Here is a 23,637-nt window from a genome sequence, read left to right on the forward strand (position 1 = left end):
TTATTCACCATGAAATAAGAAACTTTTAACAAATGAAAGGAGTTTATTTGCATAATGGAAAGATTTTATGTTTTTAAAAAAAAAATATAACTTGATATTATATTTTTATTATTAAAGGACTTATAATTTTTAACAAATTTAATGACATAAATTATGTTTTTTAAGTATAAAACGTTAAAATTAAACTTTTATTGAGTTTAAACCTTACTCTTATTTATTTATTTATAACTTTTGGTTTTTATAATGTCTCTACTTATTTTAACGTAAATAATATAAATTTATTCTAAAAATTAAAAGCTAAATTCAATGAAAAATAATTAAAGAAAAAAACTTGAAAATTAGGTAGTAACATCATAGAGTTTTTGGTGTTTGTATAATAGTAGTTGTTAGGATAATTCCCATCACCGGCCCAAAGCCCAAATGAATTTGGGCCGAATTACAATAAGCTCACAGGATAGGCTTGTTTTCCTGCAAGGTTACACGTACAGGCTAGGCTCACATAAGACCCTATGAACACGTGTTTGGTTTAAAGAAATATGCATGTCTATATACATGAGGCCTGTCTACTTAGTAAGTCATGTTAATAAACAGGATTCATTTCATATGAATATACATATACTGCTACCTGAAGAATATAGAGAAAAACACTTAACAGTAGTAATCTTATTTTCTGAAAAATTAATTAAGAAAAATATTTGAATAAAACTAAGAATTAAAGGTTGTGTAAAAATATTTAATGTTGATTAGTCAGTTGAGCACCTCCAAGGATAAGGACAATAAATGAGGAAAATAATGAAACAGAAAGTCCAATAATTGGGAATCTGACAACTACGGAATGGGGAGACCCATCACTTAAATCAAACACATTTTCTATGTCATTTACCAATCCTTTTCTTTTGCAACTAACTCTTTTCCACCTTGTTTTGTGGAGACTCGAAAGTGCTCTCTCCTAATTTATTTATTTGTGTTAGGCAAGAGATTTTGGTGAAACAGCTTTGATATTGTTAGTTTTTTTAAAATATATTTTTAATTAGTAATGGTTACTTCAACTCCAACAAGATAAAACGATGTTGCAGTAACCTCAACACTCACAAATATCGAGATCAAACCCCTTCATTTCCCTAATAAACAAAATTTAGCCTCTCCAACTACTCTTACAATTAAGATTTACTACACATTTAAAAATATTTTGTATGTTGTGTTGGATGTTTTTTCAGTAAATGTTTTATAATTTTTCATCAATTAAATCTTGATAGCATGAAAAAGGGCAAGATTGTCATTTAATAAAGATAATATATTTCCCCTCAAATTCCGGTAATAGAAAGAACGAAAAGAGATGTACTTTTGGAGTTCTGTAACTTCAAATCAACACAGATTCCCATTTCCCAAGTTGATTTTGATTGATTTTTCCACTTCCTTGTACTTTATCCACCCCATCTTCAATTTCCCTTCCTTATACACTGCTAACTAAAACCAGAATTACAGCTCCCTTTACTCTAATCTAATCATACCCCTACTCTTTTCCTTCTCAATCTTTGAATTTTTCTCTCTTCCTTTTCGCAATTCCTTACCAATCTGGGGTTTGCTTCTTTTCTGGCGGGAACTCTTCAGCTGGCTGGATGGAACCAACTTTCATTTAAAACATTTCTTTTTTCTTTTAAATAAAAAAATCCTTTTGTGTTTCCATTATATTCTGTAGGAACCAAAGAAAGGTGTGAAAATCGGAAATTTTTTATTTTAAAATTGATGGCGAACCCACCGGGGAACCATCAACAAGAAGCGAATCAAGCGTCATCTTTTAATGGAGCTCACTTGAACAACGGGAATCCTGTACCAGAGACCTCAGGTTCGGGTATGAAGCATAACCCTGGTATTTCCTTGGATTGGACCTTGGAAGAGCAAGCTATCCTCGACGACGGCTTAAAAAAGTGAGTCTTCTTTGCTCTTTTGGTTGCATGGGATTTTGGGGCTTTGGTGAAATTCTATTTTTGTGAAATTTCAATTTATAGTTCTAGAAATGTGAACTTTGTTGTTGTACCATTCTTGATTGAATTTATCGTTTCTTTGAACTGGTTGGGAGTGTTTAAATTTATAAAATGGAAGGGAATGGAATAGTTCAGCAGCTAATACGCATGGTAACAACTTCCTTGTAAGAGTTTTGATGGGGATTGAGGTCTTTTGAATGTCGGAAATCTCTGTCGGTTGTTCTGGATAATCCAATTGATTTTTTTCCACATTTTACTGAATGAGCTCGTTATTAGCCTAATTTATTTTTAACTTTCTTCCTTTTGTTGGGATTGGGAGGATTCAAGTTCTAATTCTGATTCTTTTTGTGTGGCATCTCCTTGCAGATATGCGTCAGAGCCAAGCATAATTCGATATGCAAAAATCGCCCTGCAGTTACAAAATAAGACAGTCCGGGATGTGGCTTTGCGGTGCAGATGGATGACAGTAAGCGTTACTGTTCTCAAAAGTCGATCTAAATTCATCACTTAACTGTTTGCCTGAGTTCTAGAATATATAGACTAATAGATGTAGAACATATTTCTCGAGTGGCTTAAAATGCTGCTGCAACGAGGCAGGCTGTAATCATTGGAGTCAATTTATATTTTGCTTGCTTGATTCCATAATTCTACTCTGTGTTTTATATAGTGTATATGTGTTTGTGTGCGCGCCTGCATGCACATGTGTGATAAGAGAACAATCTGATTTATGCTTGATGCAGAAAAAGGAAAATAGCAAGAGAAGGAAGGAAGAACATAATATAGCCAGGAAAAGTAAAGACAAAAAGGTAAGATTTATGGGTTTCTTTCTTCTGTGTGCTAAACTGTAATTATTTCTGTTTTCTTTACTCCTATGAGCATGCTCAGTTGTTTAATTCTTAGAATGCAAGATATTAGATATCCTTTAAAGGTAAAATATTCTCCCTGTGATACTGACACGCGGAGAGCATATCTTTATTTAATTTCCTATTTCCTCTTTCACACGGGCACATCTGGAGAGATGTGAATGACTGCTTCCATTCACAATGGAAACCTCTCTTGTATATGAAAGGTAGTGGAGCAGAGCTCATTGAGCATAGGGAGGTTATTGAGTTGAACATAGTATTTTATATTTTTGTGGTACAGATGTTAGATGGAGATTTTTTTTGATGAATATGTTAGATGGAGATTTAATTGGTTTTTAGACTTGTAATATATTAGATTCAAGCAAAATAATTTCTTTCAAAGTTGCCAATTCATGATAATATTTTGTTGACATAATAATAAATAGGGAAATATTTGTAGTTTATGATTTATGACTGTTTTTTTGGACCAAAAGATGCTTAGGAATAGCTTTTGCTTTGTTTTCAGGAAAGAGTTGCTGATCCCACGGCAAAGCCTACTCAGTTTGCAGCTCGACCTAATCTTTCTCCTTATGCACCCCCAATGATTCCTATGGACTATGATGATGGTATTCCATACAGAGGTGGGTGTTATCTTTGACTATTTTTAAGTTGCTCTTAATTGTTCGAGGTTTAGAGATGTGCTCTATTGGTTTAGATTTGATCTTTGAATCATTTTGGTGCTTTCTTGGGTTTTTTTATTTACTTGATCCCTGCTATGCATATTGTTCTGATTTTAGATGTTCATAGCCTGAGCTATCTGTCAATGCTTTTGTAATTTATGTTGACAAGAGATGTTGAAACTTTGAAGGATTTGGACAGTGGGGGTGAAGCATTATTTCTGCCTTTTTCTTAGCCTGTGGGGCTTTAGTTGGCAGGTCTTATTTGATTCCCGTTTTATGTTCTGTTATGAGCTTTAATAAACTACCAATTTCTAATAAAGAAAAGAAAGGGAGAAAAGTGAAGAGGAAAATTTGATGTTCTTCTATAGATACATTTTTTGTCACAGAATGCAAGTAACAGAAGAAAGGGTCCAAGTCATGGCTAAAAATAGTCTAAAAGAGAAGTAAGAAGTAGCCGTACTTTTTTATTGAATATATTCTCTTCTTGATCATTGCAACAAATAAAGCTTGAATTTAGATTTATGGTGCTTGATTAAAATTTTTTGTGATGTTAACACTGGAAATTTTAATGGAAAGCTGCGTTATGCTATTTTACAGCTATTGGTGGGGTGACAGGAGAACTTCTAGAGCAGAATGCTCATGCCTTCAATCAAATATCTGCAAATCTTGCAGCTTTTCAGGTGAACTACCGATGTTATGAGTAGATTGTTTTATGTTATCCTTCTATATGTTTGGTGAAAATGATTAGTATTGAGAGGTCCCTTAACCCTATCTTTGGGACATCTTGATTTCTCACTTCTATGAAGTCTGGTATAAAGTATTTTACTAAAGCACATTAGAAGAAAAAAAAAATCATCACTGTTACATACTCTTCCCTGCATATGAAAGCACTCAGAAAGCAGTGCTGGAAAAAGAACTATTTGGTTGGATTCAACCTGGCTCAGTCTTCTAGCTATGACTTCTCATTGTTGTCCAACTTTCAGAAGATTGGATGAAATTGAAAGGAGTGCATGATTTCTATGTGGTTAATACAAGTGTCTTGACTGATTCATTTATTTGTTCAACCAGTGTGTGCTTCTGATGTATTTAGATAAAAGCTTTCGTTATTCTACACTGAAAGAGTCTGCATCATTATTTTCAAATATTTATGATATTATTTAAATCCCTTGATTGAGTTGCTGTCGCGAGTCAATCGAGCTCCAATTCGGTTAGAGAAATTATTAAAATGTTCTTCCTTAATTAAAATAATTTGTATTATTTGAGGGTATTTTAGTCTTTTTATTTAAAAATAATAATAAGTTTACATGTGGTGGGATTTTAATATTATATTTGCATTTTAATTGTATTATGCATACTTTCTTGCTTCAATGAATTCTATATCTATACTTAAAATAAACCCTTGACTAGGGAAATATAAAAAATATGCATGTGGCAGGATTTAAACTCGTGTTATTTACATTAATAAATGTCCAAATCAAAATTTTATTTTAATATACTATTTATATTTTAATGAAATTATCTTTTTGTTATTAAAATAAGTTATATTATTTGAGGGTATTTTAATTTTTTATTTTATTTTAAAACTACTAAAGAATTTGCATGTGGTTGGATTTAAACTCATGCTATTTACCTCAATAAAGCATTAACATTACTACTAAACTAAATCTTTATTTTAATATAATATTTACATTTTAATTTTATTAGGCATACTTTATTATATCTATTGATTGTATATATTAATAATGTTGTTGATTGAGTTGGTGTCACAAGTCAACTCTATAATAACTCAAGATTAACAACAACATTATGATAAACAATTATAGTACATTTAGTATTATTAATATGATTTATGTGTTTAAATTTCATTTTACTCCCAATTAATTTTTTTTTCATTTTAATATTTTAAATATTTCATGTGTTCGTAGCTTCTTCATATGATAGAATATAGATATTTGTGTATAGCCCTTATTTAAAAAGTATCTTCATTTAATATCAGCTGTGAGTAGCAGTTTGATGTAAAAGTGAACAGCATTTTGTCTGATTGCTTGCTTCAGCTTTATGGGATTCTTGTTTTTATCTGTTTTCAGATACAGGAAAATATTGGTCTTCTCTGCCAAACTCGTGACAACATTCTCAAAATCATGAACGAGTAAGTTCCAGCTTTCTATAAATGTTACTTGCTTTCTCTTGTCACATGATCTGCAAAACACTCAATTTACTTGATTAAAATATAATCCAGTTGCCTGAATTGTTATTCAGAAACTTCTCTTTGGCAGTTTGCTTGATCATATTCATGCCCCATTTCCCAAATCCGAATAGAATTGTACTTGCTGCTACCCTCTTATGTTCACTTTCAAACTTTTAATGAAACAATTAAAGGTGGTTATATTAACCACGATATTTAAATACATATAAATTATGAATTTTCTAACGAGTCTACTCCTGTTAATTATGCTATTGAATTTTGCTCATTGCTTGGTTGGCATTATGGATTCCCAAACTTGGTTATCATATCATACAAGTAATATATATATGTATATTGCAGGTTGAATGACATACCAGATGTAATGAAGCAGATGCAAGTACTTCCAGTGAAACTGAACGACGAGCTAGCTAGCACCATACTTCCCCCGTCATCCCATCCCATGCTTTCATGATGCTCTGCCTCCTGCTTAGTTTCCGATAAACGAGCGGGGGGTTGTGCTAGAGAAAATAACCGCCGATAAGGTCGACTCTCTTTCCATTAAATTTTAAGAATAAACTGTGTTCCCCTCGCTTTTCTTGCATGTGGAAGGCTTGCTTTTGTACTCTCTATAGTTTGTTCGTTTTAGGGCTTTGCATGGGGGTTTTATATTACATAAAGGAGTAGAGTTCAAATCTTATATTTTATTTCTCTATGTTTGTATAGTTTTCGTTTCTTTTGTATTTTGAAGTTTACAAGTGAACTTTTAAGAGGTTGACATTTCTTTTAAATTTATTTTTTAATAACCACTTAAATTAACATTGTACAAATGTATTACTTACAATTATTAGAATTTTCTTTTTGCTCTGAGTCCTTCTAACTTCGTAACTACTGTATAATGATCATTTGATTCTGTAATTCATTTATGTTTCTTTTTTGAAAATCATTTTCGCATATTCTCACTTAATTTTTAAGATATTTTCATTTTAGTTATCTAAGTGTTTAATCCTTAATGACAGATCGTGTTTATACATTCATTTTTATCACTCAACTTTTAGATTGTTTTCAATTTGGTTGTTGAATTTTTTTTAAGGTAAGAAAGAATTACGGATTAAAATAAAAAATTTGTGGAAACTAAAATAATGAACTAAAAATTTTCAAATTGTACTTGTCTATTCCATTGGCGAGAATATTAATTTTTTTTTAATTTTGAAATTTTAAATTTCAAAAAATTAAAATCAATTAAAAATTTGTTGAAATTTTTTTATCTCTTGATAAAGTCAACCAATTTGTTACCATAATATTAAAATTAATTATTTTATGTTTCAAATTATCTTTAACAAAATCAATTCAAATTACTCCTATTTAATAATTATTTATGAAACTTTAATTTATTTTGATTTTATAATCTCAAATCTTCCATGCTAAAGGCAAACCAAAAAAATTCTTGCAATTAACTAAATTAATAACTTGTTCTTAATTTTTGGTAAAGAAGTGATGAAAATAATTTTTGGTTTTGTTGATTGACATGGAAGATGAAATTAATTAATTAAATTAATTGCAATGATTTCTTTGCTCTTTGCTTTTAGTTAAGTAGGGAAGATCCATGATCCATGATCATATAATCAAAAGAAATTTGGATCGCGTAAATAATTATTAAAGATGAGTTACTCGATTTGATTTAATTTAGAAACATAAAAATTAAAATTAAAATTAAAATTAAAATTTTAGAAGGAAATGAAATTAATTAATTTTAATATTAAAATAACAAATTGACTCACACTATTAAGGGATAAAAAAATTTCAACAAATTATTTAATTAATTTTGATCTTTTAAAATTTAAAATTTTAATATCTACAAAAAGGAAGAACTTTTGGTAAAGGTATTGTTATCCATTGGCAGTCGGTTTTGAATGATGTTATCCTTATGCAATGATGTCAAAGGGCAGCCGTTTGATTTGAAATAAAAAAAAAATTGACCGTGGTTAGTAAATACTGAATTTCCTTCCTTCATATGAATTATAGGTTTTAGAAAAATGGGACCCACTCCGCAAATCACTTAAAATCCGAAAGTGATTTTCACACTTCATTTCTACGTTAAAAGTCAGTTTAAGAATTGAATTTTATATTTTAGCTTTTTAAGAAGATAATTTTGTTTGAATACATCATTTAAATCGTTTTATACATTTAATATTTTAATAATCATTTCAATTTATTAATATAGGTATACTTTTCTAAATTCAAAGTAATACTAATATTTTCATTATTTTATTATGTATATATACAAACGTAACCCCCAAATATGTGAAAAGTAAGTATAATATATATTTGTTGATTTTATATATTGTTGATAAAATGATACAACAGGGAGAGTGATGGTTGCTACGTTGGTTGGTTTACCCAATCGAGGCAAAGAGTCAGAGGTGATAAAGACCGAAGGTAAGGAGGGTGCTAAGGCTGAGGGTTGAAGATATGCTAATAGAGTATTAGCTTGATATTTAAGGAGTCCCCCTTTTTTTTATCGTTCCTAGAGGTATTTATAGGCGAAGGTTCGTGATTATGGAACACCAGTTGGACTTGTCATCTAGACATCATTACGGAACATGTGGGGCAGATGTTTTCGATGGGACAAAGATGTCTGTGATGAAACAAATCTTATCATTTGTTCTGACTTGATGGTATGATGCAATTGAATCTATGTGGTGTTTGATGACCAACAACTTTATATTTCTAATGAAAACTTAGGAACTTAGGCAACGAATGATTTACCCCTGTTTAGATGGTCGTTCCGGTTTACTGTCAATTGCTTTATTATTTGAAAACCTTTCTAGCCTGTCATATTCCTCACGTGAATGGGAGTATAAGATATATCGAGAAAGATTGATCAGGTATAATTAATAAATAAGAAAACAAAGGTGGATTCAAGGAGGATATATTATAATTAATATTTGCAAAAGCTAGCTTTAATTTGAGGCAAATAATATAGAAACCAAGGAGGGTGGCAACGTGATTATAAAGTAAAAGATATGAAACGAATTTTCATCCTTGTTTTATTCAATCATAAATATAGGAAGGAGAAACAGCTTAGGGAATTGGTAGAGTTCCCTCTACGAAGGTGGTGTGTGTCATAATCATAGTTAAAATGAACATATGGGTTAGATTAGGAGCATATGCTACTTAATTTGGTTAAGAGTTATCTGAGTTTCCTAACTACCTCCCATCCAAACAAATGGCTTTGAATGTATTTCAACTTTAATTAACCAAAAATAAACAAAAGAATGGCGGTTTACATATTACAGTGAAGTCTGAATTGAAGGCATGCTTTTTACACTATTAGGCATATGTCTGTATCTTTTCTTTTTTACACCACTTTTCAAATTAATTTAGTATTTATGTTATTAGTAAGGTTTAATTCTGCTTTCACTCCCTGTGTTCTACACATAATTAATATTTAGTTCTTTTTTTTTTTAAATCTCAGAAATTTACTTATTATTTTTCTATTGATTTAATAAGGTTAATATATATATATAAAATTTTCAAACGACTATGTTTAAACAAGTTCTTATACTCATTTTGCAGTTAAATAAACGCCTAATCTATTATTTTTCCTTTTAATGCTCTTAATCTTAATTTAGGTAATTATTTTTTTTTATTTTTACACATGCCATAAGTTTATTAGTTACAAAGATTTATTTACTAAGCACTCAAAGGTATGGGATTAAAATTCTTTTAATCCACTAAAATACAACTATATATATATATATATTAAAACTCTTTCTTTGAAAATTTTTCATACCCAATAGTTTGTTTTAACTAAGAAAAAAAGTTTCAAACTCATTTACCTGAATTAATTAAACAAACAAGCTTAAAACAACAAAGGTGTGATTTTTTTTTTTATATTTTGTCAAACGGACAATATTTAAAATTAATTTATTTCACTATGAATCTTAGATGGAAAAGGTCTAAAAGGATAATAATTAATAATTAAAATACTAGTATTTTGCATGGAAATTCAAACTTTTTTTGGTTGAAAAATATGAATTTCATTAAAACTTAAAAAGTAGTTGTTTTTTAGATTAATTCCATATATTTGAGTGCTTAATTAAGAAATTTTTGAACACGTTGTGAAAATAAAAGTAAAAGACAAAATTTACCTAAATTAAAATTAAGAGAAAAAATTAATAGATTAAGAGTTTATTTAATTACAAAATAAGTATAAGGGTCTGTTTAAACATAGCATAGTAATTTGAGCTTTTTTACTATATTAATTGAAGTCCAATTGATAACACTATTAAACAATTTTTGCTAAATTGGATTGCGTGACATTTTATAAAAATAAAATAAAATTGCTCATATGACCAATTATTATATGTGAAAGTAGAATAAGCAAATACAAATGTTGAATATGAGGTTATAAGATTTTTCAAATTTAAATTTAAATTGTAAAATTCTTCAACACTGTTTCATAGAAGTGAAGTGAAAGTCGATAATTTTCTTTTGCTCGCATGCCCCCATGTGACTTTAAATTAGCAACACGGACAATCTAAAAAAATCGCATAATCTAATTTAACGGAAATCCTTTAACAATATTATCAATTCAACTTCAATTTTAAAATATATGAATAGTATAGGAGTTAAAAACAAAATTAAGTATTGAAATTATAAGTAAAATATATAGAAGGAGATATTTAATTGAAGAAAAAAGGGACCAACTGGGGGGGGAAATAAAGGCTAAGAAGTTAGATAAATTAATAAGCCATCGTTTTAGATTGAGAGTTGGACTTTGCTGCACCCGCATACGTTTTCTTTTCAAAAAGGAGAAAAGGAATTGCAGACGAATGACCACAATCTTGACGGAAAGGCAACCATTTTGACCATTTAATAATAAACTAAACTTGGTTTTTTCTTGACTTTGGCAAAAGACACAGACAAACCAAATTGTTTTGGTTAATATCAGTTCCATTTATTTATATATTTGGTACACCCGAGGAGGAGTTGTTTCAGAAGTGGGTTCAGTAATAATGAACCTTCAAACTCCATGTTTTATTGCAGATTTTAATCAAGCTGTCTCATCTGACTTTGGGTTATCTCTGTTTTTGAAGCTTGCAAAATCTCCAGAATCATTGATGACTTCATTCTAGAAGAGTCCAAGTGGGCAAGTTGTGTGTCAAACCAGAAGATTGAATTTTTAAGACGTTCAAATCATAAGCACCCATTCCAGCATTTATAGCAGAAAATTGTTGTTAAGGAGAGCTTTGAAGATTCATCATATTAACTTCTGTAAGTACTTTGAATGAAGTTTTAGCTTTTCTTTTGCCATTGTTACAAGTTGCAGATTGGTATTTGAAACTGCAACTTCAAGTTTCCATCGTATCTTCTAAACCAATCTTCTGTTTTACTGATTCTTTGATGTTAATTCAACTCTTTTACTAAAGAGAGTCTAGAATTGTTCTTTGCTTGCCCACAAGTCATTGCTTTTACAAAAGTTTTGCAAACACTTTATTAGTCGTATACATAACATGATGATGTATCATCATATATTAACCCATTTTTTTATAAATGAGAAAAGATATCTTTCTCTTTTCACACTTAAACTAGATGCCCTTTTTTGCTTTTCTTTTGCCAATACCTTGTTATTAAGTGCTTCAAGTTCCCTAGTTTTCCAACTAAACCTCAATGCTCCTGGCTATAAATCTTTGAAAAAGGTTATCATGTACCTTCTTGCTAGTTTCCATTTCTCTTTTCTAATATCTAATATTGCACTCTGTGGTAGACAATTCTAGTCATCAATTTTGAAATTTAAACTCAAAATCTTCAAAAAAACAACTCTTGTTTTTAGGAACTTAATTTCAAGTGTTTTAGTTGTGCTTTAAACTTATTTGAGGGGGCTACTTCATAGTTCCCTAGAATTTGGTTCGTAAGTCATATTGACTTAATGGGGTTAGTTAACATACCAAAAAAAAGGGGTTCGTTCCAGTTTGGTATAAAAAAAACAATGGCATTAAATTCTTGGATCAAATTTCCAGTCTAAATTCATAATATGTTTGCTTGTTTGACAGGTTGAAAATGGGCCTCACAAATGGCACAAGATTAATGGTGCCTTTATCGTTGATGGTGCTGATTTTAGCGTTAAATTTCATAGAAATTGGTGGTAGTGCTTCTTCTCCAGGTCTGGCCTAATTAACTGACTTCTCTAATTTCCTTTTTAATTTCATCATATACAACTCAGTGACTTACTATAAACGGATACAAACTTTAAACTTTTTTGGCATAGTGGTTTTTTAATTTCATCATCTCTTCTTGTTACTCTATCTCTCACTCCAATATTGTATAAAAATGCATAATGATTAATTTAGTCCTCAATCTTTACATCATTTATTAGTTTAGCTCTTATTTTTTAGTTAAATTAAGCTAATAGTTTTTCGCAGAGAGTTAAATTACTTTTTTTAAATGAAAATGTTGACTAAAATATTAATTTTTTAACAATGTTGGTCTGGCATGGCTTGGCATCATTTGTTATATGTCACTTCAATAAATAAAAACAATTCAAAAGTTTAATATATATAAATAGTTCATAAAAAATTAAAAAAATAGCATAAAGTTTACCGTATTTAAAAATTTAACGTTTTAGTTAGTATTTACATTTAAAAAAACAATTCAATTTCTTTTTTGAAATATTGGATGGTCAAATTTGACTCTTTCAAAAATATTGAGAGTCAAATTTAACTAAACAAAAGAATAAGAACTAAATTGACAAAATGTGTAAATGTTAAAGACTAAATTTATGATTATGCCTAAAAAAAGTGTTTGGTACAAGGCCAAAAATTTTATAAGGGCCTGGTCTTGTTATATAAGAAGTTTGTTAAGCTGAAGCAGTTAAATAGTTGTATAATATTTATCATAAATTTAAAATGAAAATAATAAATCTATGTTTTTTTAAAAATTTTTGTTGTTTTATTTTTAATTAGATACAAATTCAAGCAATGAAGATGATACAGTAAGAGTGGATCCATTGGACAATTTTAACAAGTATAGAGGAGGATTTGATATCACTAACAAGCATTATTGGAGTGTAATTCTCTATACCAACCTCCCTTACAATTTCACTTTATTACATTAAATTATTTATTTATTTTATTTCTGCAGTCAGTTGTATTTACAGGGATCTATGGATATGCAATCGGACTCTTATGGCTTTTATGTGGAATATTGTACGGGATCTATCTCTTGGCAACTACTTACTGTTGCAAAAGAAACAGAAAACCCAACACAAAATCTGTCTGTCACAAGCAATGTTACTTATGGCCTATTCTCCTAGCCATAATCTTCACAATCCTGGCCGTGTAAGCTCTTCAACTCTCCAAAATGTTCATCACTTTGATTGAATAATGTCGTGTTTTTCTAGCTTCAAAGATTGAAACCAATTCTGGGTTTTGTTTCCACCATTGATGAAAACACTGTTTTTTCTTCAGAGCTGCTTCAGGTTTAGTTCTTGGAGGGACTGTTAGGTTCCATTCTGAAGCGAAAACAGTCGTGGACATTATTATAAGAACAGCAAATGAGGCATCAGACACTATATACAACACTACGGGCGCCATGAAAGAAATGAGGGATAGCTTGGGTGACACTAATGGAACTGGTGAGGCTTCTAGTTTTCTTACAACTACATCTCGGAGATTGGATGTTGAAGCTGACGATATTGCAAGACAGGCTAGAAAAAACAGACGAATGATCGATAGGGGTCTCCAGATAGTGTAATAAATCTCTCTCAAACTTCCCCGATATCTTTGCACTTTTTTTACTCAGACTCGAATGTTGATTATTGACCCTTTGTATCTATTTGTTCTTACAGGTTTATAGTAACCACAGTGACTATTTCCTTGAACCTGGTAGCAGTTATTGCTTTGTCTGGTATGTTCACCAATATTTTTGTATCTATGTATTTACTCATGCCATTGTTCTTATGAAGGTTGAATTTTTTTTGTCCTTCTGCAGTGACTGGAATTCTGAGAATTCGACGACCACTTTACTGGTAAGGAACTTACGCATTCATGAATTTAACTCAATTTGTTGTGAATCACTCTGAGCTGAAGATTTTCATTTTTGATCATTTTTCAGGCTAATTGGAATATGTTGGATCTTGACAATTCTATGTTGGTTGTTCTGTGGGATATATTTCGTGTTGGAAAAGTGAGTTCAAGTTTTACTTTGATCTGATTTCCTCAATCTATATGTTATTTTTTCTCGAGATTTTTCCAGGTTGGAATTGAATTGAAAAACTCAAAAGGTAAATGTTTGAATTACAGTTTTTCAGGTGATACATGTACAGCTCTGGAAAATTTCCAAGAAAATCCATACAATAACACTTTGAGTTCGATTCTTCCTTGTGATGAGTTGCTGTCTGCAGAATCAGTCCTGTCTGATGTTAGTGCTGGAATTTATAACCTTGTTAATGAGGTAATTCAATGTCTTTTGTTCTTTTTAGTTCATATGTTAGCTGACTTGACACCAAATAACTTGAACTCCGAATAAAAAAAATGGTCCGAACCCAAATCCATGGAACAATTTAACTGACTTATGATTTCAGGTGAATGCGAACATATCGGAGCTGAGAGCGACAACATATCCGAATCTTGCTCATGTTTGCAACCCTTTCACCGCACCACCGGAATATACATATCAGCCAAATAACTGCCCCGCTAATACGATCAGGATCGGCGACATACCGAAGGTATGCAAAATCCAACATGTTCATTTCCTAGTCTCAGGTTCCCTTTGTTGATCTTATATATTACTCTTTTCGAGTTTGTCATGTGATAAACATCTGTAACGGATTTGCATGACTATGTAGATATTGGAAGTATTTACATGTTCGGATGCCAACAATGGAAGCTGTGGAGAGGGACAATTCATATCCAGCAACGATTACAAAACAGTGGAGGCTTACACAAGTTCAGTTCAAAACCTGCTAAATGTATATCCAGGCATGGAAAATCTAGTCCAATGCCAGTCCGTGAAGGACGCATTTTCCGAGATCCTCGGCCACCACTGCAAGCCGTGGAAGCGAGCCGCCCGCATGGCGTGGGGGGCAATGGTGTTTCTCTCAATCATCATGGTAATTTTGGTTCTCATATGGACGGCGCAAGCTCACCATGATCGACAACTTCATTCCTCAGACATTTCAACCAAACCCCAATCTCAAACAATGGGTTCATTGGGATTAGAAGCAAATAATGAAGTGAAGATCAAACATCATGATTCAGTTTAAAAGCAAAAAAAGAGATGCAGATTTGAAGATTGTTACTTTGGAAGACAAAGCCGGTAGCAGCTTCCAAGAAACGCTAGTTTTGTACAGGTGAGAGAGATGCAACAAAATTAATTAAATTGAAATAAAGATAGATAGAGATAAATTATACGAAATAGGTAAAGGAAAATAGAATACAGGGACCATTTTTTATGGTCTTAGATTGAAGTTTAGATTTTTTATTTATTTATAATATTACAAGAATTACAGTTTTTTGCTTCTGTAATTTAGTAGTGTCAAATCTGGGGATCAACCCCTTAAATATAATGTAATCTTTACTCGTTGACCTATAAAAAGAACATTTATTCATCTATATTTCTGGGTCAGTATCCTCCTCAAATTTTATTTGATACAGGTTTAAAGAGTAATACTTTCCAAACCATATTCAAAGCATCATACGAGTCCAAACAAACAATACTGAATAAACTTTCCCTAAAGTGGTGCATCCTCAAGTTTCAAGGAACACTTAATGAGTTGTTGAGTTTAAACAATAAATGAAAGTTGAGACAAAACAATGAGAGTTGCTAATAGTAGCCAGCTGCCAGACTTCACAAGTAAAGCGACATCTCAAAAAAAGAGCCCCAAATCCTCAAGTTGACCGCAGTGAACAGAGTCAGTTGGCAAGTTAATCCCTTTGTTTAACAAGGTCGCCCTAATAAGGAACAAAACATCGTAAGCAACGACGCACTCTTTAATTTTTAGGGGTATCAAGCTGCCCTACAAACGCGCGCAAGGACCGTCCATGCTACCATGAAAAATGCTCGTAAAGGATTTAATCGCAAGTTTATAGCTAGAGCTCACCTTATACTGGCCACTCATACCAAAATGCCATATCTGACGATTTGGTTGCAGACTAAAACAAATTCGCATGCTCAGAATCCACTGAGCATCACAAGGAGTTAAAATTTGTCATTTTATAAATGTGACCGATTATATTTATTGATTTTTTTAGAATTTAAATTAAATTTACAAATTTTGTAAATATTAAGGGCTAAATTTATTATTGGACCAATAAAAAAAAGCATGTCAACACTTCCGTCAAATTTCTAATGGCTGTTAACGTTCGATGACCAAAAAATTTATTTTCGAATAGTTTAGTGACCATTTCTGTACTTTTCCCTAACTATTTTCATTGAAAATGTTACGAGAAATTCTTTAAATTAAAAATTAAAGATATTTCAAAATACATCATTTTAAAAAATGTTAATGTTTATAACTATTTTGTTTAGAAAAATATTTTTCAGAATTATTCAACGAGAAAAAATAAATTCGGAAAAAAGATGAAATTTGTGAAAAGTGACAAAGTAGATTTAGATAGAAAAGAAATACATTGACCAATTAACGTTGAGTTAGGTTCTTTGAGAAAAGAGGTATAATAAATATAGAGAAATTTTTTAGATTTTATTTTAAAACACTATAATGGTCAAATAAAGGTATTTTTATTTTTATTTCTAAAAACAGGGTTATTTATCTAAATAAACATACAAAAAGTCAATCCAACCCTTAATTTCAACTCTCTTCTAATTTCCTCTTCCATTCTTTTTTCAAATCTCTTTCACCTTTTATTATACAAATAGTATGGGCAAGAAATTAAATTGAAATTTTTTGTAATGAAAGATATTGTAACATTATCTGTCTTTTTTACTTTAAAAACAAAATATTGTACATGAAATTATCATAAATAAATATGTTTTATCGTCAGAATGATACAATATCTTTCACCCAAAAAAACTTTTGAAGCAGCCAAAATTTAATAATAAGTTATGAGTTTACATCACACTATTTATCATATTCATTTCATTTGTCCAAAAAGATATTTTGAAATATAAATATTACATTTTTACCATCAAATCTTAATATTTATGATTTTAGATGATTATTAATTCAAAATGTTAGGGTGGGTGTGCCTTGCAATTATCGGATTTCAGTATCGCAGCATCAAAGTCAGTTGGCGATGTCACGACGAGAAACTTCCCAACGTTGCGACGTGGCGATGTACTCCCCACATAAATCGGGTTTTTTCCCCAGTTAAATCCTGCTATCTTTTCCCAGTTAAATTCTGATTACTTTAGCGATATTTTAGTATGATTAGACTACTAATCTTAGCCTATTTAAAGGGACCTTATATCCCTGTTTTGAGAGGCAAATTAACAGGCAATTAAAGATGTAGTACTACAGAGCTTTTCTTTTGAGGACGACAAGAAGTAGTTGTAGATGAGTTTTGGTAAGAGTTTTCATAATAACTATGAAGAGAATTTTGTACCCCTTTTGAGAGAACTCTATGAGAGTTAGGGTTTTGTTTTCGGGTTTGCTCTATGAGAGTTAGGACTTTATTTTTGGGGTTTGGGTTTGTACGTTTAGTACATTTAGGTTTATTTTCTCCAAATTATACTCTTGTTTGTTTACTCATTTAGTGAAAAGCCGAAACCTCCCTTGCTCGTGATTTTTATCTTCCTCGGAGGAGTTTTCCACGTAAAATTTGTGTTCGATCTTCTCTACCTTTTCTATTTCATTGTTTATACGGGTCGATCCCCAACAATTAACATTATTTAAATGAAAAAATTACTAACTTTAATTGGAGCAAAACAAAAATTTAACAATATTATAAGGGATTTTCTAGCCAATATTGAGTAAAAATGATATTGTATCATGTTGATAATAATGCATATTAATATTTGGTAATTTTATGTATAATATGAAGAAAAATTCAATTTTGGATTTTTGTAAAAACTAGTTTTTAAAAATATTTTTTTAATCAAGAAATTCAATCGTATCATGGATGATTAAGGAGAACAAAAAAAGGATTTAAATGTTGTCCTGCAACCAACTTGGTGGAAGAGAAGATAAGAAATTTAGAAATGGATAATCAATTTTTCGCATACGTTTATTTCGATGGAGTAATTTTTACAACAACTGTTGGATGTATATTTGAATGTCGCCAATAAATAGCTATGAGATTTAATAGAAATATCTCAGTTGATGAAATGAAAGAAATAATCAGTGCAAAAATTATTAGACGTTGTGGGGGGAGGATCTCAAAACTATTCTACAATTTTTCAGTTTTGTTAGATCCCATCAAATTCACCGAGATGAAACTTGTGGACGATTAAGACGTAGAGACAATGGTTACTCTTTATTGCCGAAATCGGAGTCACCAAACTGATCCGATCCAATTGTTTGCTGAGTTAGCTGATGTGGAGCTTGGTAAAGATTTCACTCAATTAAGTGAAGAACTTAAAGTACAGGATCTGGTATACGGTGGTTCCAATAGCGTTCGTTGATAGACGAGCAATTGTACGCGAGATCGACATCAATTTTAATGTTTCACCTGGGTCTGAGAACCTTAACCCGAGTCCTCGTTTACAAATACATCCAGTGGTGATTGAGACCGATGAAGATGGTGATGATGAATATGATAATAATGATCCTTTTGGTTACGAGGTTGAAGATTTTAGTGATCCCGATCTAGATGAGGTCTCGAATGATATTTATGATAAAGGCGCGAATGACGATGAAAATGTTAACGTGTCTGTAGTTAGGAACCCGAATCGAGGCATTATGATACGCAATGATCCTGGGGCACACATGTCGAACATAGATCTCGATGCAGTGCAAACATTTGAGTTCTTGAAGTACCCCAATATAGTACTTGCTCACCGGTTGACCGTAGAATTCGGACGTGAGGAGGTTTTTGTGGGCCAAAAATTTTCAACCAAGGAGGAGTACATATTTTCCATTAAGCAGTATATCATGAATTTTTCGGTTGACTAAAGTCGTTGTGTCTAATCTAACATTGTATATTGGGGAGTGTTGGAGGTTAGCAGAAGACTGTAATTGACGGGTACAAGCCGCATTTATCCAGAAGTCGCAAATGTGGGAGATTCAAAAATTTGTTGGGCCTTACACATGCATTTCAACACGTATGATGCAAGATCACCGTAAACTTGGTTCAAAAACTATCTGCACATGCATCATGCTAATGATAAAGGACATGCCGACCATTTCTGTTTCGGTATTGATTATCGAAATGCAAGAACGATTCTAGTATTGAGTGTCATACTAGAAAACATTGATAGCTAAACAAATAACCATGGAACATTAGTAGGAGATTGGGATGCATCGTATAATGAGCTACAGGGTTGGATAGCCACTATGCAAGAGTACATGCTAGGAACTATTATTGAGTTGGAGACACGATCTTATTATGGCCCGAACGACCAACTACAACTGGGAAAAAGAGTTTTCCATCGGATGTTCTGGACGTTTGATCTATGCGTTGGACATTTCCCCATTGCAAGCTGATTGTGCAGGTTGATGGGACATGGCTATACAAAAAAATATATGCATATCCTACTCATTGCGATTGCTCAAGACGGGAACTAGAACTTGCTCTTGTTAGTATTTGCCATCATAGACAAGGAGGACATGAAATCATGAGAATTCTTCTTGACAAACTTGTGGAACTATGTTGTTAGGAATGAAAAATATTTGCATTATATCCGATACAGGGAAGGGAATAATTATCGCGATCAGGTGTTCAAGTGTTCCATGGAGATCTGTTTACTGCATTCTGCACATTGCGGCTAACTTCCACCGAGACTACAAGAATGCAAACTGGTGGAGACAAGTTGTGAAAATAGGTAAAATTTAGTTTCAACATATGTTTTCTTAATACATACACAACGTACGAGCTAGAGCCACACCTTTTCAGGCAAAGGATGACCAGATTTAAGGGTGACATGTAAGGTGAAATGCATACTCTTTTTCGAGTGTGGTTGGGATCCATGGCGCCATGAAAATGGGTTCAAAGTTTTGATGATGGGGCTCGATATGGTCAAATTACCACTAACCTCGTAGAGATGGTTAACTCCGTGTTGAGGCGAACACGATATCTTCCAATTTTATCTATTTTCTCAGCTATGTTCTGCAGGCTGACAACCTTGATACCAAGAATAGGGTTGAAACAAGTCAACCAGATAGATGCGGAACATGTGTTTGTTGAAGATGTTAGGAAGACAATGGATACGAATCATCAGAGATTGAGGTTGATGGATGTAGAACTATATTCTCAACAATTTGGAACTTTTCAAGTTACGGATTTCATCGGTTGCCAACCCGGTATCCCACCTAGGTCCTACAGAGTTGATCTCCAAAACAGACGGTGTGATTACGGGAGGTTTCAGTCACTTTGTTACCCTAGTGCACACGGCGTTACTGCTTGTGCTTGCACCTTTAGGAATGTTGAACAATATATCGATGAGGTGTACACTCTGAAGTGCATATTGTGTGTTTGGGGAAATGAGTTCCCCGTCTTACATGGGAAGTGCCTCTGCTAACTTTTGAGCTTGTCTTGAACAAGGAGTTACGTAGGAATCCGAAAGGTCACCCATAAGTCACTAGGATCAGTAATGAAATAGACACGAGGGAGAAAACCGGCAACAAACTTTGTGACGTGTGCAGAGTAGCTGGTCATACCTAGACTTATTACCCGTACCAAACCTATCATATTAGACAATCATCGCAATCGAGTTAGAATTGAGCTAATGTACTCCATCTTGAAGTTTCCAATAAAAAAATTATTATGGAGTTTTCATTATCAAACCTATCATGATGGACCATATTTATATTTTGACATGTATAAAGTTCATTAAAGAAAAGGTAACACAATTTTACACTAATTCTTTTGGAGGGTCTGGAACTACAAATCAATAACAATGAAATTTGGGAGACACTAATGTAAGCCGATAATTTATTTCTTAAAAATCATCTCATTTAAATTTATAAGAAAAATATCTAAAGATTATTCTAAGAGAATTAAATTAGATATAAGCCTGAAAGTTAAGTAAATAAAAATTGAGTTAAAATGCCCAAAATTTACTATAATTAAATAAATGCAAACTTGATCATTTAAATTACAAAAAACCTCTAAAACTGATGGTTCGATGGTGTGGTTTTAGGGGTATATCGTTGTGGTGGTCGATGTTGACATTGTGGGTGCTCATGCCGGCCATCGTTATCTTTATTCAGAACATCGTTCACTTAATCCATCATGAGACCTAGGGGTGTGCTAAACATAGTACCAAAATCGTATGCCCTAAACGTTTGCACGAGAGGAGTGGAGTACTATGGTGGTAATTAAATATATCAAACATCATCAATGGATTCGGGAATCTCCGATTGATATCCATAGCCTAACGAGCCCGGGAAATAGTTATCAACCCCCAACTTCGGATGATAAGAATTATCCATAGATTGTGTGTAAGACTGCTCGGGGTCGGGTCGACTCGGTTTGGGTGAAGGCTTCGGCTTAGGTACAAGAGGTGGATGTGGAAGGGGATGGGAGTGTTGCCCAAGTTGTGACATGTGCAGAGGGACTAACATTGATTGCCCACAAAATAAATACGATTTCCTCTTCTTGAAGTGTAACACCCTAACCTGTCTTCGTTGCCGAATTAAGGCTACGGAGCATTACCGTTCAACCAGAAATCATTTAACATTATAACATAAAATAAAATAAATTTATTTCAAACCAATTATTCATATGCATTTTGTCCATAAATTGACCCTTCTTGGCCCTAAAAATAGCTTATAAGGAATTTGAGACTAAATCAAAACAAAAAAAAAGTTATGAAAAAGATGCAAAAATGTGAAAACAGGGGTCACACGGCTGTGTGACATAGCCCAGGCCATGTAATATTTGAATAAGGGACCCACGGCAGTGTCCCAGCCCATGTCCTCACCCTTGTAACTTACTGAAAAGGGTCATATGGTTGTGTCCCAGGCTGTGTGCCAGGCCGTGTAACTCTTTAAGTTGCCACATACGACCATGTGCCAGACCGTGTAACTCACTGACTTGAAACATTAAAATTTTACAAATGACATAAGGTTGTGTTACCGGCCGTGTGTGTCACAAGGTCGTGTGACAGCATGTGTCCCAGGCCGTGTGAACCCAAAATTTACCTAAAATGAAGCCATCTCAAATACAATTCATACCTAACCATTCAAACCATTTGGGCATACATTCAAGGGATTCAAACACACATAAACATGCCTTTTCAAACATCCTAAATCACCTGACCAATATGCCATTCAAAGACACCACAATTGCATCAAATATTATGAATCAAACGAAAGCAATTTGACCATATCTCAAACACAACCTAGTTCACTTAACTACCATATATAACCATTTGCAAGCCATCAAAACATACCAAAAGAACCTTATTTACAAGCACTTAAAAGTGACCAATATGACATAACTTGGTAAGGCATTAAAGTGCACCAAACCAACATAACCACAAAAGTTTAAACATACCAAAACATACATTACAAAGATCCTATACATGCCATTATTAACCTTGGCCAAAATACACAAAATCTACCGAAATGATTGTTAGATAGTGTGATAGGTCTCCGACGAGCTTCCAACCGGTCGAGCTTTCGATAATCTATAAAAGAAAGGAAAGTAACTACGTAAGCAACGAGTGCTTAGTAAGCTCGTATAACTTTAAACATAACTTACCATTTTATTTATACAATTCATAGATTAAGCATAAATCATTACCAATGCCATAAGTTTAGTAAAAGTCTATACAACATCATCAAACTCACAAGTTAGTATACTTGTCCATGATACAAATGAAATCAACCATAAGATTTGTAGTTTACCATATATAAACACATCATTTAATTCATCAATGTTATCATAAGATCATGATTCATTTCATTTGCATACTTACCATTTCATTTCCTTTTCTTACTCATTGAACCATCTAGAATCGCATTGGATACTCGGGAATACTCACACATATAGTGTGCCTTTCCATATAACCGTAACCTTTCCTTTACATCAATGCTCACACGAACTATGAAATAGGCCTGGTCACACAAGCTGTGGGTCAGAATGTAAGCTACACGATGCTGCTCACATGAACTGTGGAGAATCCGCAACAAATGCATGACCTTAGCCATCGATAGGACATTCAAGACCAGCACCTGCAACATGAAATCCCTAATGACATGTCATTTGTATCCTAAGAATTCTTAAGGTTCAACCGGGACTCGTTATCTGTCAATTCAGCATAACATGGATACATTTATATATAGTTTCATTTATATTAAAACAACATAGAAAATAGCCAATTTAGCTAACATTAAAACGATCATAGTTCATATGAACTTACCTCGATAACTAATGTTGTAGTAGTAGAGTCGAACTAATTCGAAGCTTTTGCTTTTCCTCGATTTAAGTCCAAATGTGGTTTATCTTGATCTAAATAGATAGTTTCAATCAATTAAGTACTTCTTGTATTCAATTTAATCTATAGTTCATATTTACGCAAGATTATAAAATTTCCCTTAACATTTTAACTTTTTACAATTTAGTCCTTAACTCATAACTTGAATATAACTCATTTTAACCTAAATCCAAGTCAACGAATGTTACAAGGGACCTTAAAAATTTTTATAATTAGCAAAAATTCACAATAAAACCCCTGGATTTATATTTTTAACAATTTAATCCCTATTTACAATTTCATCAAAAATCACTTAACACAACATGTTTATTTTACAACAAAGATTAATAACCTATCAACTAACATCAAAACACATTCAAAAACATCCATGGCAAGTCTCTCAACCT

At 32.3% G+C, this 23,637-nt stretch overlaps 2 protein-coding genes across 4 annotated transcripts; both read left to right on the forward strand.

Moving 5' to 3' along the window:
* Positions 1–1,280: 1,280 nt before the first annotated feature.
* LOC107914640 (uncharacterized) lies at positions 1,281–6,556 on the forward strand. Its single transcript, XM_016843604.2, has 7 exons — positions 1,281–1,928; positions 2,352–2,451; positions 2,726–2,791; positions 3,354–3,468; positions 4,105–4,187; positions 5,595–5,656; positions 6,053–6,556. Exons 1-7 carry the CDS (start codon positions 1,747–1,749, stop codon positions 6,162–6,164), a joined length of 720 nt encoding a protein of 239 aa, XP_016699093.1. The 5' UTR covers positions 1,281–1,746; the 3' UTR covers positions 6,165–6,556.
* Positions 6,557–10,442: 3,886 nt separating this feature from the next.
* LOC107914641 (uncharacterized) lies at positions 10,443–15,306 on the forward strand. Of its 3 annotated transcripts, XM_041102204.1 has the most exons (12): positions 10,443–10,695; positions 10,792–10,969; positions 11,749–11,858; positions 12,658–12,761; positions 12,836–13,032; positions 13,162–13,443; positions 13,542–13,600; positions 13,685–13,721; positions 13,808–13,879; positions 13,996–14,146; positions 14,277–14,420; positions 14,541–15,306. In XM_041102204.1, exons 3-12 carry the CDS (start codon positions 11,756–11,758, stop codon positions 14,955–14,957), a joined length of 1,566 nt encoding a protein of 521 aa, XP_040958138.1. In that variant the 5' UTR covers positions 10,443–10,695; positions 10,792–10,969; positions 11,749–11,755; the 3' UTR covers positions 14,958–15,306. The 3 variants fall into 3 exon arrangements, with proteins under 3 accessions (XP_040958138.1, XP_016699095.1, XP_040958137.1); XM_016843606.2 differs by lacking the exons at positions 10,443–10,695; positions 10,792–10,969 and adding an exon at positions 11,023–11,394; XM_041102203.1 differs by lacking the exons at positions 10,443–10,695; positions 10,792–10,969 and adding an exon at positions 11,413–11,655.
* The last annotated feature ends 8,331 nt before the right edge of the window (positions 15,307–23,637 follow it).

Source organism: Gossypium hirsutum, chromosome D10 (assembly GCF_007990345.1).
Source record: "Gossypium hirsutum isolate 1008001.06 chromosome D10, Gossypium_hirsutum_v2.1, whole genome shotgun sequence".
In the NCBI taxonomy this organism is placed as follows: Eukaryota; Viridiplantae; Streptophyta; class Magnoliopsida; order Malvales; family Malvaceae; genus Gossypium; species Gossypium hirsutum.